At 45.7% G+C, this 18,695-nt stretch overlaps 1 protein-coding gene across 1 annotated transcript in view; it reads left to right on the top strand.

The window, feature by feature from the left end:
* kcnh8 (potassium voltage-gated channel, subfamily H (eag-related), member 8) overlaps positions 1 to 18,695 on the top strand; it is a 420,218-nt gene that overhangs the window by 91,570 nt on the left and 309,953 nt on the right. The window contains exon 2 of the mRNA XM_078538524.1: positions 15,319 to 15,552. Within this exon, the coding sequence (XP_078394650.1) occupies positions 15,319 to 15,552 (234 nt within the window). The remainder of the gene's footprint in view (positions 1 to 15,318; positions 15,553 to 18,695) is intronic.

Below are 18,695 nucleotides of genomic sequence, written 5' to 3'. Positions count from 1 at the left end.
TCACCTAATAACCCACCAGCAGGGGAGCATGAAATTGTGGCCCAGCACTTTCTGAGTACGGGCGGACTCCATGAATTAAGTAAAGAAAGAGAAAGGAAAACTTTGCATTTATATGACACCGTGCACATCCCAAAGGTCATTATGCCAATGAAGCATTTTTGAAATGTAGTCATTATTGTAATGTAGGAAACACGGTAGCCAATTTGTGCACAGCAAGATCCCACAAACAACAATTTAAACTTATGGGTGCATTGAATAGAATGTAACACCCATCAGGGTAAACAATCACGTTTTTATGATTAGGCCAAATATTGATTTCCCACCATAGGCTCTTGGCTGGTCCAGAATGTGGGAAAATACCATGGGCGGAATTTAATGCTGCCCCACACCTGGGGGTGAGTTCAGAGGCTTGGGGAGGCTGTATGATTGGGCAGGAAGGTGTGGGGCTAAAATACCACCACACCATCTTTCCACCCCTCTTCAGTTAAGTCCAGGATGAAAAGGCTTGTGAACGGTCTTCCCTCCCAGAGACCAGTCAAGGGCCTCACCTTGCAGCTACTCGTATTCAATAAGCGGGGAGCAGAGGAACTCGCCATCTGGGGAGGTCACCCAGCAAACCTTGCTCCCCACCCTGACCAGCAACCCCTCCTGGGAACCTCATCCCACCCTAATTATCTGATTCCGGAGGATCCATTGGCAATACACTGCATATAAACCCCCCCCCCGCCGCCCCCAGTGCAATACCAGCAGTGGCCACCATTCCTGGTAGGATTTCCGTCCTACTGGGGGCTTAATTGAGTGGGAGTACTGACGCTTTCCAGGTAACTGCCTGATTGCCCTGAAATAGCACAGTCCTCCTGGAAAAGCGAGGAAGGGTTCCCACTGGTAGTACAACCAGTGGATGAGACACTGGTACACTCATTAAATTCCACCCCATATCTACAGACTGTGGTCCAGTATTTCCTGGGGTTGCTCCCCTAATTGTGGATTTTGGGCGGGGGCTGAGCTTTCAGCTGCGCTCTGCTCATTCCCAGACCCTGCTTCATATCAGCTTCAGGAATATATAAATATTTTGGGTGGTGGTGAGTGTCTTTTATGGGCACTCACCTCAGCTGCAGACAAGTAGATTCACTGTGTAACCGCACTGCATCACAATTTGACCCATGGTCTTAGTCCAAATAAATCTGACAGATATTTAGTTGCCCTAGGGCTCCATACATTTATTTCCAACATTTGATTTCATTTGGAAACTGGTCTTTTAAAATTTAAATCGACCCTCTAGCCCCTAACCATGCTGGATAGCAAGACAAGTTCATGTCCATAAGGCACAGTGCTGCTACAGTGCAAATGACATGAAGTTCTTGTTGCACATAATGTACAGATGCATGACATATCTTCCTTCTTTGCACATCATTGCAATGCACTCAGCCAACAGCAGTGCTGTCAGGGCTGTCTGGTTTTCTGACCACACCCAATTAAATCAGCTGGCCTCCTCCAGTCAATACTCAGGATTTGGAGTTTACATGTTGCAGGCTAAATTACAAACCACTTATCATGAGGATTACGTATTTGATTAGGTGATACTGTGATATCCAACACAAAAAGCTGCAAGTCTGCAGTTTCCAAGTTGAGACCACTTGAGAATTGTGAAATAATCCCCTTGAACATGGTAGTAGCCAGCAGAGTTAGCTGGGATGCAAAGTTTTCATTTAATACATTAAGTGGTATTTTTTAGTGTCAGCTGTGGCTCGGTAGGTAGTACTCTCACCTCTGAGTCACAAGTGAGCCAAGTCCCAATCCAGGGCTTACGCACACACGAGTCAGGAGCAGGAGTAGGCCACTCAGCCCCTCAAGCCTGCTCCATCATTCAATAAGATCATGGCTGATCTGATGGCTTGAGCACAAATATCAAGGTTGATACTTCAATGCAGTACTTAGAGATTGCTGCATTGTCTAAGGTGCCATCTTTTGGATAAGACGTTAGACCATCTGCCTGTTCGGGTGGATGTAAAAGATCCCATGACACCATCTCGAAGAAGAGCAGGTGAGTTATCCCTGGTACTAAAGCAAAATATTGCAGAAGCTGGAAATCTGAAATAAAAACAGCAAATACTCAGCAGATCAGACTGCAACTGTGGGCAGAAGCAGAGTTAATGGGCAATTGCTGCCATAAAGCAGGTAAGTTTAAAGAGCCAGGGAGAAGGTGAATGTCTAAGGGAAGTGGAGAGATATTGGGGGGTGGAGGTATCTGGGGGTGGTCCGGGGGGGGAAGGGAGGAGTGCTGGGTTGGAAGTCCAGGAATGGGGAGGGGAGTGTCGCTTGGAGGTCTGAGGGGTGTTGGTCAGAGGTCTGGGGGTGTGGGGGGAGTCAATCAGAGGTGGGGGTTGTTCGGAGGTCCGTTGGGGGGCGTTCCGAGTTATGGGGAGGGAGGGTCTGAGGTCAGGGATGGAGGTCGGTCGGTCGGAGGTTCGGGGATGGGTCTGAGGTCTGTGGGGGTTGTGCGCGGGGGGGAGGGGGGGCGGGTGTGGTCCAAGGTCCAGGAAGGTCGTGGTCCAGGGTCCAGATGGATCGTGGGAGCAGGGAGCAGGAGGGGCGGTACAAGGTCTAGGGGGTTCATGGGGCCAGGGGGTGGAGAACGTGGTCCAAGGTCCAGGGGGATTGTGGGGGATATGGTCCAAGATTCGGAGGGGTGTGGGTCGTGGGGGTTAGGTGGTCCGGTGTTTGGGGGGGGAGTGGGGTGGACGGGGAGGTCCAAGGTCCAGTGGGAGTTCGTGGGGGTCGGAGGTCCAGGGGTTCATGTGGGGGGAGGTCCAAGGTACAGGAGGGGAGGGGGGTCATGGGAGCATCCAAGGTCCAGGGGTGTGGGTGGGAGGGAGTCGGAAGTCTGTGGGGAGGGGGGGGCGGATTTGAAGAAGGATGTTCTTGCTATAGAGGGAGTGCAGCGAAGGTTTACCCGACTGAATCCTGGGATGGCGGGACTGACAGATGAGGAGAGATTGAGTCGGTTAGGATTATATTCGCTGGAGTTCAGAAGAATGAGGGGGATCTCATAGAAACTTATAAAATTCTAACAGGACTAGACAGGGTAGATGCAGGAAGGTTGTTCCCGATGGTGGGGGAGTCCAGAACCAGGGGTCACAGTCTGAGGATACGGGGTAGACCATTTAGGACTGAGATGAGGAGAAATTTCTTCACCCAGAGAGTGATGAGCCTGTGGAATTCACTACCACAGAAAGTAGTTGAGGCCAAAACATTGTATGTTTTCAAGAAGGAGTTAGATATAGCTCTTGGGGCGAATGGAGAGAAAGCGGGAGCAGGCTATTGAGTTGGATGATCAGCCATGAGCGTAAAGAATGGCAGAGCAGGCTCGAAGGGCTAACTGCCTACTCCTGCTCCTATTTTCTATGTTTCTATAGATCTGAGGTTCGGGAGGGGCGAGTTGGAATCAGATTTCCAGGGGGCTTGGAGGACTAATGGGGTCTGTGGGGACATCTGAGGTCAGGGATGGAGGTCAGTTGAAGGTCTGGGAGGGTGATGGCAGGTCAGATGCCCGTGGGGGGAGAGGGGGGGGTTATGAGATCTGGGGTTGTGGCGGGTGTCGGAGGTTGGGGGGTGGGTGGTGTCGGGGGGGTGGGTGTGGGTGTTGGAGGTCGGGGTGGGTGGAGGGGGGGGTGTCGGAAACCGGGGAGGAAGTCCCATAGTGGGGCTTGGGGGTGTGGGGGGTGTTCCATGGGGTCGGTGTGAGTCTTTACAATATTACCCAGACATTAGAAGAGGTTTTATTCTAACTTTTTCTGAGTAACTATTGGTATAATCCCGGTGGAACCACCCAAAATTTGTGATTTAAACCACATTTTCAGATGGTTCCCAGCGCAATTGTCCAGGGGAAGTGTGCATTTCTGGGCAATTGCTATACAAACCCTTACTTGAGAACTTCAGAGGGATTCCCCAGTGCATCTTTGGGGTAACCCCCAAATCTGATGCTGGAAAGCCTGGAAGTTATGGGCCAAAGTTTCAGATCAAGGTGACCCCAACTTGACCTGAAACAGTACCTGTTTCTCTCTATAGATGCTGCCTGACCTGCTCAGTAGTCCCAGTATTTTTTGTTTTTATATGAGTTACCCCTGGTGACCTGGCCAATGAATCGATGAGTCAACAAACCCCTGAGTCAGGATCACAGATTATCTGGAGACTGTCACACTGCTGCTTGTGGGAGATTGCTGTGCCCAAGTTAGCTGCTGCCTTTTCTACATTGCAACAGTGACTCCACTTCAAAATTACTTCATTGGCTGGAAAATGCCTCGAGAAGTCCAGTGGTCATGGAAAGCACTATATAAATGCAAACCTTTAGACCATCATAGCACACAGTTTTGGTAGCCTTCCGATCCTTCCTCAGTTTCTCTTTCCTGAGCTGTTAGCATAAGTACACACTTATCCTGACTGGGAGTTCCAACTTGGCAAAGTGACTTAGCAGTAGAATTAGTCTGAACAAACAGAGAACTGGATATCAGCTAAAATATTTATCATTTAAAGAGGCTGTTGATCTCTCAATCAAGTTGGCTTCTAAGACATGAGCATCTTGAAAATGGTACAATTTGAATAACCCATAGTTCACAGTTTGTTCATGGTGCCTATATCCATTTTTTTCCCCCCTTTTACTCATTTAAGAGATGTGGGCATTGTTGGCAAGGCCAGCATTTATTGCCCAACCCTAACTTGAGAAGGTGGTGCTGAGCCCTCTTCTTAAGCCGCTGCAGTCCACATGGTGTAGGCACACTCAGTTTTGTTAGGAAGGAAGTTCCTTGATGTCTTGATAAGGCATAATTGAACTACTCCCAGGAAAAACGTTTGGTGTCAAACATACCTGCAAATCAAAAGATCTGCTCTGTGTCCTACAGAGGAGGTGCAGAATATGCGAGTGTCTGTAGAAGTTGTTGAAGGGGAGTTTGCTGTCATGATAGTATGAGAAGAAAGAGAAGCCAGGAAGAGAGGGGTAGAAGGGCTGCACATAATGCAGGTGTGAGGTGAGAGTGAGTTAAAATTCTGCACTCTTTTCACTCTCTGCTCCTCCTGCCAAGCTCTTGGTGAGAGTTCTCCAAATCTGCAACAGAAAATCTTGGAAATGATCCAATGTCCTTTGAGTCGTGTTGTCCAGTAATAAACAGCCTCCTGCGGCTGACAGCCACAATGCTGTCCTCCTCTCAAGTCGGCTCACAATCTGTAAGACCCGTCGATAATGCTGGCAGCGCACCAGCCTTTGTGTAATGAGGTGGCAGCAGGAATTTCTCATGGTCCCATGAAAATGGGCATGTGCAGTGCCAGCCCCATCCCATAGTGCCCATTTTTGGGTTGAATGGAATTTCTAGGCCTAAAATCTTAAAGGGAGCTCAGTGGATTACAGAATAACAGAACTTTTACAGCGCAGAAGAAGGCCATTTGGCCCTTTCATGTCTGCATTGGCTCTCCTGATGAGCAATTAAACTAATGCCCATTCCCCTACCTTCTCCCCATTACCTTTTACATTCTTCCTTTTGAAATAACAGTCTAATTCCCCTTTGAATGCCTCAGTTGAACCAGCTTACACCACACACGCAGGCAGTACAATCCAGACCTTAACCATTCGCTGTGTGAAAACTTTTTTTCCTCATGTCACTTTTGCGTCTTTTACCAATTACTTTAAATCTGTGCTCTCGTTCTCGATCCTTTCTCCCTATCTATTCTTTCCAGACCACTCATGATTTTGAATACCTCTATCAAATCTCCTCTCAGACTTCTCTTCTCCAAGGAAAACAGTCCCAACTTCTCCAACCTATCTTCATAACTGAAGTTCCTCATCCCTGGAGCCATTCTTGTGAATCTTTTCTGCACTCTCTCCAATGCCTTCACATCCTTCCTAAAGTGTAGCACCCAGAACTGGATACAATACTCCAGCTGAGGCCGAGCTAGTGCCTTGCACAAGTTCAACATAACCTCCTTGCTCTTGTACTCTATGCCCCTATTAATAAAGCCTAGGATACTGTATGCTTAATTAACGGCATTTCAGCTTGGCCTGCCACCTTCAATGACTTACACATATACTCCTAGGCTCTTCTGCTCCTGCACTCCCTTTAGAGTTGTACCCTTTATTTTACATTGTCTCTTCATGTTCTTCCTACCAAAATGAATCATTTCACATTTCTCCACATTGAACTTCATCTGCCACCTGTCTGCCTATTCCACTAACTTGTCAATGTCCTTTTATTGTTCTGCACCATCCTCCTCCGCAGTTCACAATACTTCCAAGTTTTGTATCACCTGCAAATTTTGAAATTGTGCCATGTACACCAATGTCTAGGTTATTTATATTTTCAGGAAGAGAAGGGGTCCCAAGACTGACCCCTGGGGAACTCAAAAATAAACCTTCCTCCAGCCCGAAAAACATCCATTAGCCACTCGTCTCTCTTTCCTGTCACTCAGCTCATTTCATATCTGTGTTGCTACTGTTTCTTTTATTCCAAGGGCTCTAACTTTGCTCTCATGTCTGTTGTGCAGCACTGTATCAAATACCTTTTGGAAGTCCATGTGCACCACATCAACAGCATTGCCCTCATCAGCATCCTTGGTTACCTCTTCACAGAGCTCCAGCAAATTAGTTAAACATGATTTTCCCTTAAATCCCTGCTGGCTTTCCTTAATTAACCCACATTTGTCCATGTGACTACTAATTTTGTTGTGAATTATTGTTTGTAGGGGTTTTCCCATCATCGAAGTTAAACTGACTGGCCTGTAGTCTCTGGGCTTATCTTTACACCCTTTTTTGAATGAGGGTGTAACATTTGCAATTCTCCAGTCCTCTGGCACCACCTCCGAGTCTAAGGATGACTGGAAATTATGGCCAGTGCCTCCATAGTTCCACTCTCACTTCCCTTGGTATCCTTGAATACATCTCCTCCAGTCCTGGCGCTTTATCAACTTTAAGTATTGGCAGCCTATCCAATACCTCCTTATCAATTCTAAATCCGTCCAGTGTATTAATTACCTCCTCTTTCACCATGACCTGGGCAGTATCTTCTTCCTTGGTAAAGATATTTTAAACTTTAGTTTTAAATTTAGTAGTTTGCTTTTGCTTCAGTTGCAATTTTTACTTAAGGTAGTCTTGCACTTAAAAACTGAAGTCATTGTTGTTTTGCTGCAATTGGCTAATAAACAGGTGGGCTGTGGTGGAACATTAAAATTTTTAAAATCTCAAAGCCAACCATCACCCATCTCCAACCTGCTCATTTCCGGTTTTAAAAGAAGCAGAACTGGGGCGGGCAACAAGCCCACTCCCAGGAGGTGGTTTGTCTATTTGAATATTTTAATGAGGTTGCATGCCTCATATTTAACCCATCTTCCATGTTTAACCCTGGGTGGCCTTGGGAAACCTGGCAGCTAAAGGGAGGTGAGGGCTGCTTCACGGAAAAGCCTTTTTAGCACTGCTTGTGATCCAAGAGAAGCAGGACTGCTCCCCCCCACCCAGCTCGCCAAGCTTATCTGCATCCCTGCCGGCCATCGGACCTCACTCTCTCCCTGTGATCACTGGTCATCCCTCCCCCTTCCAAAGATGTTGCCTCCAATTGGAGTCCTGTGGGTTCAGAGTTTGAATCCCCTCCAGGGATCAGTGATCAACCTTCCCAAGATCCAAACCCACCGCACATTCCTACTAATACAGCTACAGGCGCCCTGCATGCTCCAGGATGGTGGCCTCTTCTGGAACATTGTCTCCCTGACACGGGGACAATTACTTTAATGAGGCTGGCTTTGGGGTAGGGAACATGATTAAGAGAAACATGGAATGTGTAGAATCAAAGCTCCACAGACTGTGGGGAAACCCAGACTTCCTGCCCCTCACCACCCTCTCATGCCCACTGCCTCCAGTCAAAGCCCAAAACCTGCCCAGTCATGATAAGGGCCACAGGTTCTGCTATTGTTAGTTTCACATGTGCAATCTGGCCAACATACCACATAAAATCCTCTGAATGTCATTCCTATGTGTGGCAGGTGACTGTATTGGGAAATTGCAAGTTTCCCAGCACGAGGTTCTATACAAGGAATCAATGCAGTGAATTCAAAGAATACCCTGGCATGATTGTACTTCTTTATAACAAAAAACATTTGTTAATAGCACAAAATTATTTTGCAGAAGACTACTGATATCTTCTGAATGCTGCATAATTCTGTGTTTCTCATAGGGGTAGCAAATTTGAAGAAAGTGTACGTCCATTAAATATCGCTGTTGAATCTACAGAGGGTTATATAAGACCATTGAATATGAAAAAATCTTTTTTGTACAATGTGTATTCCAGAGCTGTTCTAGACTTTAACATTTGGGCCTACTACATCAAAATAACAGCCTGGGCCTGTCCTTCAGATTCAGAAAGGTTAGTACTTGAGTTGGGCTGTTAATAAATGCAATTACTGCATCCTTCAACAATAGTCTTGCCATGAAAGCGAAAGCCAGCAAACAACAATTAGTCAAGTGAAAGTCATCCCCCCCTCTAACTGGGGCTAAGACAATATCACATTTTGAATTATTAGCCCTCACAACCAGAGTAAACATAATATTTTGTTTGGGGTTTTTACCTTTTCTTTAATTACCAATTTCTGACAGTTTTAGAAGACAGCTCCCATCATTTCTTGGTTCTGTACACTGTAAAGCAGTTCTTTTATTTGTACATAGGATGTGGGTGATGTTGGCAAGGCCACAAATTATTACTCATCCTTATTTGCCTTGAGAAAGCAAACTGCTTGCTTGGCCACTTCAAAGGGTGTTAAAGGTCATGAGTCTGGAGTCACATGTGGGCTTCACTGGATAAGGATGTTAGATTCCCTTCCATGAATCCAATGGTTTTCACAGTTATTTTTTTGCTTTTGTAAACTCACAAATGTGCAGCTTTTATATATTTCAATTTCACAACTTCCTAAAAAGGGATTTAACGCATGGCTTTTAAGTTTTTAGTCCCTTATCATAATCAGTGAAGCCCATGTGTTTGCTGATTATTTAAGGCACCATAACTACACAATGGCGATGAGGAGCTTTGCCCTTTGGCTGTGCATATTGGAAGTTCACAATCAAAGTCCAACCAGGCAACATTTACTCAGTAAAGCATGAAATGCCTCCTACTATTTGTACTTTTCAAACAGCCCACTGCCTAATGTATTGCAGAATAATGCATGCACAGATGAGTTTTTTCCTGGATTTAACGGCCCAGATTTTGTGGTAGTAATGGCAGCAGTGAAACTGTCAACATATGCCATCATCGCTCCTTTAAAACTGACAGCAACTTTCAGAGTCCACACATGCACAGTTAAACATTGAAATCCAGAAGTTGCTGTCATGTCAGTGATTCTACACTTCTCCAGAGGGTGCACTGTTGAGGTCCCGCAAGACTGCAATCAATTAGAAATCATTGAACTGATGAGAACTTTCATTCTTATGCTCTCGGTCTCATTGTAAAAATCCATGAAAATGCTACACCTTGTTGAATGAGGTATAAATGGGTTTTTAAATCAGCATTTTAAGTTTTATTCGCACTGAAAGTATATTTTTATATTTGTGGAATGTCAAATGTCTTCATTACGATAAGAATTACCACATATTTTAAAAATAACTTTAAAAGTTTGTTTATGATATTTTAACTTCTGCCATGATTCCAAATCATGGAATCACAGAATCACAGTGCAGAAGAGGCACTTCGAGTCTGCACTGACACGTGAGAAACACCTGACCTACCTACCTAATCCCATTTACCAGCACTTGGCCCATAGCCTTAAATGTTATGATGTGCCAAGTGCTCATCCAGGTACTTTTTAAAGGATGTGAGGCAACCCGCCTCCACCACCCTCCCAGGCAGTGCATTCCAGACCGTCACCACCCTCTGGGTAAAAATGTTTTTCCTCACATACCCCCTAAACCTCCTGCCTCTCATCTTGCACTTATGTCCCCTCGTGACTGACCCTTCAACTAAGGGGAACAGCTGCTCCCTATCCGCCCTGTCCATGCTCCTCAATCTTGTACACCTCAATCAGGTTGCCCCTCAGTCTTCTCTGCTCCAACAAAAACAACCCAAGTCTATCGAACCTCTCTTCATAACTTAAATGTTTCATCCCAGACAACATCCTGGTGAATCTCCTCTGCTCCCCCTCCAGTGCAATCACATCCTTCCTATAATGTGGCGACCAGAACTGCACACAGAACTCCAGCTGTGGCCTCACCAAGGTTCTATACAACTCCAACATGACCTCCCTAATTTGTAATCTATGCCTTGATTGATAAAGGCAAGTGTCCCTTATGCCTTTTTCACCACCCCACTAACATGCCCCTCCGCCTTCAGAGATCTATGAACACATATGCCAAGGTCCCTTTGTTCCTCAGAACTTCCTAGTGCCATGCCATTCATTGAATACTTCCTTGTCAAATTACTCCTTCCAAAGTGTATCACCTCACATTTTTCAGGGTTAAATTCCATCTACCACTTAACTGTCCATTTGACCATTTCGTCTATATTTTCCTGTAGCCCAAGACACTCAACCTCACTGTTAACCACTTGGCCAATCTTTGTGTCATCCGCAAACTTACTAATCCTAACCCCCACATAGTCATCTATGTCGTTTATATAAATGACAAATAATAGGGGACTGAGCACAGATCCCTGTGGTATGCCACTGGACACTGGCTTCCAGTCACTAAAGCATCCTTCTGTCATCACCCTCTGCCTCCTATAACTAAGCCAATTTTGAATCCACCTTATCAAATTACCCTGTATCCCATGTGCATTTGCCTTCTTTATAAGTCTCCCATGTGGGGCCTTGTCAAAGGCTTTGCTGCAATCCATATAAACTACATCAACTGCACTACCCTCATCTACACACCTGGTCACCTCCTCAAAAAATTCAATCAAATTTGTTAGGCATGACCTCCCTCTGACAAAGCCATGCTGACAATCCCTGATCAAACCTTGCCTCTCCAAGTGGAGATAGATTCTCTCCTTCAGAATTTTCTCCAATAGTTTCCCTACCACTGACGTGAGACTCACTGGTCTGTAGTTCCCTGGCTTATCTCTACGACTCTTCTTAAATAACGGAACCACATTAGCTGTTCTCCAGTCCTCTGGCACTTCCCCTGTGGCCAGAGAGGAATTAAAAATTTGGGTCAGAGCCCCTACAATCTCCTCCCTTGCCTCCCTCAGCAGTCTGGGACACAAATCATCCAGACCTGGAGATTTGTCCACTTTTAAACCTGCCAACACCTCCAATACCTTGTCACTCCCTATATCAATTTGCTCAAGAACCTCGCAGTCACTCTCCCCGAGTTCCATTCCTTCATCCTCATTCCCTTGGGTGAAGATGGATGGCCTCTACTTTAATGCCAGGAATATTACAAGTAAAACTGATGAGTTAAGGGTGAGGATTGACATGTGGAATTGTGATATAGTAGCCATCACTGAGATGTGGTTGAGGGAGGGGCAGGATTGGCAGCTCAACATTCCAGAATATAGAATCTTCAGGGGAGGGGGTAAAAGAGGAGGGGGCATTACATTACTAGTTAAGGAATCGGTTACTGCAGTAAGGAGAGATGATATCTTGGAGGGGGCATCGAATGAAGCTTTGTGGGTAGAGCTTAGGAATAAAAAAGGGGCAGCCACATTGTCAGATGTTTATTATAGGCCCCCAGATAGTCAGTGGGAAAGTGAGGAGCAAATATGCGCACAATTTGTGGAGGTGTGTAAAAACAATAGGTGATTTCAACTTTCCCAACATCAATTGGGATAGACATAGTGTTAAGGGTTTAGATGGAGTGGATTTCTTGAAATGTGTACAGGAGAACTTTTTAGGTCAATATGTAGAGGGTCCAACAAGGGACAGTGCAGTGCTGGACCTAATTCTGGGGAATGAAGCCGGACAGGTGGCTGAGGTGGTGGTGGGGGAGCATTTTAGTGATAGCGACCACAACATGGTACAATTTAAGCTTGTTATGGACAAAGAAATAGACAAGTTGCAAAAAAATGTTTTGGATTGGGGGAGAGCAGATGTTAGTAAAATAAAGCCAGATCTGGCCAAGGTAGACTGGGAACAGCTACTTGTGGGGAAATCTACAGAGGAGCAGTGGGGGGCGTTCAAAACTGAAATGGGGAGGGTACAGGCTCAACATGTTCCCTCTAGAGTGATAGGAAGGAGTAACAAACCCAGAGAACCATGGATGACCAGAGATATTCAGGATATGATGAGAAGGAAAAGAGAGGCTTTTAGCAGGTACAAGGGGAACAAATCAGCGGGGGCCTTAGTGGAGTACAGAAAGTGCAGGGTGGAGCTTAAGAAAGCAATTAGGAGAGCAAAGAGGGAATATGAGAACGCTCTGGCTGGTAAAAGTAGAGAAAATCCCAAGATATTCTTTAAGTATATCAATGGCAAGAGGATAACCAGGGAAAGAGTAGGGGCCCATTAGGGTCCAAGGGGGCAATCTATGGGTGGAGCCAGAGGACATCGATAGAGTGTTGAACGAATACATCACATCTGTCTTCACCCAAGGGAATGAGAGTGAAGGTATCGAACTCGGGGAGAGAGAGACTGCAAGATTCTTGAGCAAATTGATATAGGGAGTGACAAGGTATTGGAGGTGTTGGCAGGCTTAAAAGGGGACAAATCTCCAGGTCTGGATGATTTGTGTCCCAGGCTGCTGAGGGAGGCAAGGGAGGAAATCACAGGGGCTCCGACCCAAATTTTTAATTCCTCTCTGGCCACGGGGGAGGTGCCAGAGGAAAACAGCTAATGTGGTTCCGCTATTTAAGAAGGGTTGCAGAGAGAAGCCAGGGAACTACAGGCCAGTGAGTCTCATGTCAGTGGTAGGGAAACTATTGGAGAAAATTCTGAAGGAGTGAATCTATCTCCACTTGGAGAGGCAAGGTGTGATCAGGGATAGTCTGACTTGGCCTCCCGCAAGATTACTTGGGGGTGGGGATGCTTTGGGTATACAACTGATGTTCAACTTTCAGAAATTCCCTATCCTCCTGCCTCCACGCACCTGATAAAATTCTACCCACTGTTTTTTTTTTAAATTTAGGATGGCATTAAACACTGAATCATTAAAAATTGTGATTCATTGCAGGAAGGTCTTGAAATCTAATTTGCAGTTGACTGCCTAGAAATTTTGTGATAGTTTCAGATTAGTTTCCTTTCCTCTCCTGAGCATACAGCAGGATGGTAACTATGTTAAAAAATAAAGAATACCCAAATTTGTGATCATAAAGTTCCTAATTCTTCCCTGACTTACTGGGGCTGTAAACTAGAACCAGGATATTAAATATTGCATGAGGTTTTCTGTAGTTGTTGGGAATAATTAGTCAGAATTCAAAATATATTCTTCAAAATGGGAATCAATTTACATGGCATTATTCATCTACTTTAGTTAACTATGTTGTACTTATAAAATAGGAATATGACAAAGGTGGAGTTAGTAAAGTGGTGATTGATGCTATTTGCACAGTTCAAGAAAGGGACTTGTTGTAAATTAAACTTATCCCAAGACGTTTCCAATAAGACAACCGGAATTTTGCTTGTCTTTCCCTTTTTGAAATTGCTCCCACAGAGGCATAACCATTATCTTGACCTTGGCAGAGTGCAGGAAGAATTCAGCAGAGAAAGTATTGGAGGGAAAATGAATGGTTGTGGAAGTCAGATGTCTCCGAAATGTGTCACAGAGCAGTAGGAATCCACACAGAGCTCCCTCTTTGTTTTTATCGGCTTCTATTTTCAAAATGAAAAACAAGAATTATGCAATCATTATGGTAGCAATATTTTTACTCAGAAAAATTGGTAATTGCTAGTGAATTGCAGTACATTTGCATACATATGGTAAATGTAATCTAATCGACTAATAAAATTAAATTGATTTTTTTTCAGAAAATAACATTTTATACGAGTACATGAGTAATTTGACACATTACGGGTGTAAGTTAATGGCCCCCCCCACCCCGGGTGGCGACTTTTGTGGCCGGGGAGCATTTAATCAGGTGGGAGGGTGGTGGGTGAGGACCCCACCATTGTCCCACCACTGCCCTGATTAAGTCTCTGGCAGGAATGCGAATGGGGAACATTAGGGGGAACTTCTTCACTCAGAGAGTGGTGAGAGTGTGGAACGAGCTACCATCTGACGTGGTAAATGCGGGCTCACTCTTAAGTTTTAAGAATAAATTAGATAGATACATGGATGGGAGAGGTCTGGAGGGTTATGGACTAGGTGCAGGTCAATGGGACTAGCGGAATAATATTTCGGCACAGACTAGAAGGGCTGAATGGCCTGTTTTCTGTGCCGCAGTGTTCTATGCTTCTATGGATGGCCTTCCCGTCCTCACTGCCAATTGAGGCCCTTAAGCGCGAAATTAATACCCATTTAAGGGCCTCATGCTGCCACCGCTAGTATTCACCCAGTGACTGGAGGGGTCTTGCCATGCGGGAAGCCCAAAAAGCAAGCTGTGTTTGCTAGTGAGCAGCTGGGTGGGGGTGGGGGGAGTGTTTGGTGGAGTGGCTTGTTGTCAGACTTTGTGCTTGATTGAGGGACCAGGCATCGGGAAGGTGGAGGGAGTGGGGAGTGCATTGAAAGCTACCTCTTTCCCTTGCAGCTGACCCTCCTCCCCCTCTTCCACGACCTCTATCCCATAACTCCTCTCCTATCATAAAACCCCTGTGCCTGAGTCCATGGCATTTTGAGACTTTGGGCGGGCGTAGTACCGGCGGCAGCCACTGCCTCTGCAGGCGGTGCTGCACAGCAATGAAGAGCTGCGAGCTCTGATTCCAACCCACGTGGTCCTTGATCCTGGGGAAGGCCTGTCGCTGCCTGGTTAAGAGCTTGATTTGACACTTTACATGGCAGGCCTTCTCAAAAAGCGGCAATGTGGGGCTCTTGCCAGCTGTCCAGCCAGTGGGCGAGACCCCTGTCGCCTTCATTAGATACCGCGCAACATGTGGTGAGCGTAACATGCTTGGGAGGAGCAGCTAACTTTTGACCTGTGATTCCCAAAGCTCTCCACCGCTGGGGATTTTCTTGCATTGTGACAGGTTCTGTTGTAGACTAATTGATAGAGATTAAACATGGTGATTAGTCAACAACTCTATTGGCCATGTGACTGCCAGGATCATAGATGACAAACCAAATGGAACCTGGCCTTTTTTTCAACCAGCAATGCCTATGTTTCTAATATTTTTGTGCTAGTGTTTGAATTCACAAATGGTTAAATAAGTGGAAGCTAAATCAACCAAAACCTTCCATTTCTAATCAATTTTCTTTTCTCTGTTCTTTTATAGACAGTAATTTTATCCTTGCAAATGCACAGGTGGCAAAGGGATTCCCTATAGTTTACTGCTCAGATGGCTTCTGTGAACTCACTGGGTTTGCCCGCATTGAAGTCATGCAGAAGAGCTGTAGCTGTAAGTTTTTATATGGTGCTGAGACAAATGAACAGATAACGCTTCAAATCGAGAAAGGTTTGGATGAAAAGACAGAATTCAAAGGAGATATCATGTTTTACAGGAAGAACGGTAAGCAATCTGATTCTTATTTTTTTTTAAATCATAAAACCTGTACTGTACTAAAAATCCATGATGACTCTTTCTGTTACTGTTGAGAAAAATTGGAAACAAATAAAGCATAGTGCTAACAATGCAGTTTTCTCTCAAGCTACATTCCTCTCACTTACCTGCATCAACCAAGTGAAATGTCCTGCTGATTGTGCATTTCCTGTTCTGCAGAATTACAAGGAATACAAAGAAGTATTTTTATAAATTTGTAAATTTAAACAGTTCTTGTAATATATTGGTTTGCTTATAATTGCTGCTTAAGTTAGATCCACTCATATCCACTGCTTGACTTATTTTAGGTTCCATTGTGCTAATTAATATATGCAGTGCAACACTCCACTGTATAGTCAGAAGGCATATTGTGCAAATAAATCACTCCCGTCATGGCATTCGTAAGTAATTTGTGATTTGGGCACTTTATTTTGCATAAACCAAGTTGCAGGATTTCAAAGTTGTATTTTAAATAGAGCACATCTCAGTGAGTTATGTTAAAGGTCTGGGCACCAAACCTCTGGGCCATGAGAGGGCAGGAAGTCTGATTTTTTTTTTACCAGAGTGGGAGCAGGCATTTAGAGACCTAGTTATTCTGGGATCCTGTGGTTTTGAAACATGCTTCTTTTTGTAGATTGTGAATGTGAATCGTCAGTTTTCCAAAGTTATCAAATTGTTGTGAATCTAAGACGTTATTACCCTTGCAGTCTCATAGCTGCCCATCATTTCCCGGCTGAATTATCGCCATCTGTTTTTCTAATGGTGATCAATTAGGAGAGGGGACAGGGATGGTACTTTTCTACTTTGATATTTACTTTGCCTGAGGCGGTCTTGTGGCACACTGAGTAGCATCCCTACATTTGAGCCAGAAGCTCTGAGTTCAAGCCCCACTCCAGGACTTGAGGGCCATGGAAGGTGCATTCATAACTTGGCCAAACAGGTTGGTTATCAACATGCAAATCCTTCCAATAGGCCTTTGATGGCAGTAAGAGTGGGAGAGTCTCCTGGTCAGCTAGAACTTGCAGAAGGCAATGGCAAACCACTGCAGTACCTTGCCAAGCATAACAATGGGCCAATGCATGGAAGTCCATGTTAGCCAGTGTCCTTGAAGGGCATGGTACCTGAAGAGAGAGAGATTTACTTCGCAGTATTTTATGAAAATATTTCTGATACCAGCTTGTTTAATGGATTAGGAAGTATCGCTTTCCTCAAATTCGCTAATTCTTCAGAGTTCACATTCAAATGTGGAATTGGACCATCTCAGTTTAGGATTTTGGAAGTGTAAGCATATTCAAGTGATGCACATGTTACCTCTTGTAGGCAAATGTCAAGGACTAAAATAAAAATTAATAATTGGTGAATGAATTTAAGTGCCGCCATGGAGGAAAAAAGAAAGGTAGGAATTTTCCACCCCGTTGGTGTCAGGCGTCATGGCAGGCATGAGTGGACAACATGGCAAGAAGGCCAAAAATTGGTTTTATGCCATCATAAAAGCAGTGTGCAATTGTCTGCTCCACCCATCAATGGTGGGCCGCCTTTCCCACCATCCAATGTCGAGAACCTAATTCCAATGCATTTGCATCTAATCATCTTGCCTGCTCATCGGAATCATCCCCCCTGTCCAATTTACCGCCCATGTCAGTGGGAAAACACGCTGGCCCAGAACATACCTGGACAAGTGTGACGTGCAGATGTCAGGAGCTACCATTAGGGCCTTGCTCACATTACGGATATCCGAGGAGTAGAGGATGCTGGAGCCTGACAGCAACCAGATCCTGAAGGAACACGTGCATCACATGCTTGCTGGAGTCTCATGGACATAGCTCTGCCACAAAGCAGTTCACAGAAGGTGGGAGGTCTCCATTGATGTCTGGGGTCTGCTTTGGAACATTACAGTCTGGGCAATGGGCTGCTACAGATGATGGCAAGAGGTGGGGGGAGAGGAAGGTCCAGCTGTGAGTGGGAGAAGAAGGTGTACCAGTTGAGGGGTGGTGGTGAGGTTGCGGGGGGGCAATGAAGGTGTTGGGGGGGTGAGGTGAGGATGGGGGGAAAAAACTATCAGGGGGATGTGACATTAGGAGGGTGGAATAAAGGTGTTGGGGAGCTGAGGTTGGGAGGGGGAAAGGTAGTACGGAGGGAGGAGGGTGTAGCAGGGGAGAATGCGGCGTGAGGAAGTAGGTGTAAGGGAGAAAAATTTTGGAGGGAAATAGGATTCCAAAAGGACGAAGGACTTTGGAGCAAGGAAGGAGCCTGGGGAACGAAGGAGTTCGGAGTGGGGGAAGGTATCTTGGGGGAGGAGGGAGTAAGGATGGAGGAGGGAGTAGGGGTGGAGCAGGGAGTAAGAAGGGGGTATGTCCAGTGAATGTGCAAGGGAGGGGTCTGTGGAGTCAATCAATGACTGCCTCCTGGTGGGCATGGTAGGAGGAAATGGTGAGTATGAGAGGGGGCAGAGTGAGCCGGGAGGATGAGGGTCGACGGAAGCGATAGAAGGGACGCCAAGGGTGGTTGGAGGGGACTCAGAGGCAGACACGGACCCTGGGGTGGGAAGGAGGTGATTGGGGAGGTCAATGTAGGGGGGGGTGGGATTCTCAGGAAGGTAGGGAATGTATACGTTCATCTGGACATTCTGGAAAGAAAAGGGTTCTGGTTGGTATGTGTTGGTGGTGGTGGGGTGGAAGTTGATGTCTGGGAGTGTCAACAGTGATGGAGGCAAGAACATGGGTGACTGGGGGAGGAGAAAGGACAGGGAGTTGAGAAGAAACTTAATGACTACCATGACTGTTAAAATTGAAAGTGGGCGGAGCCTCATGTTGGGCAGGCATAGGGTGCTGCCTGGGAGTGCACTCAGTGGGTGGGCAGAGATGCAGGTCAGCTCAGATGGACAACTGAAAGCGAACCCCAGCAGACAGCATTGCAAATGCTCAGGACAGTGAGATGAGTGTGATGGAGGAAGGCTCCCCATGCGTGGGAGAGTGATTGCATGAGGCTCTGAAAGGCCCCGCCACAGACACATCTCCCTCCAGAATCACTTGTGGTCCAGCTGCTGAACTGCTAGTGGTGGGGGATGTCGTGGGAAGTCTCACAAAACCTATAAATGAAGCTGAAAGACACCA

This window comes from Cetorhinus maximus, chromosome 3 (genome assembly GCF_964194155.1).
Source record: "Cetorhinus maximus chromosome 3, sCetMax3.hap1.1, whole genome shotgun sequence".
NCBI lineage: Eukaryota > Metazoa > Chordata > Chondrichthyes > Lamniformes > Cetorhinidae > Cetorhinus > Cetorhinus maximus.
Note: the sequence above shows the minus strand (reverse complement) of the source record. Positions and strands in the feature narration are given on the sequence as shown.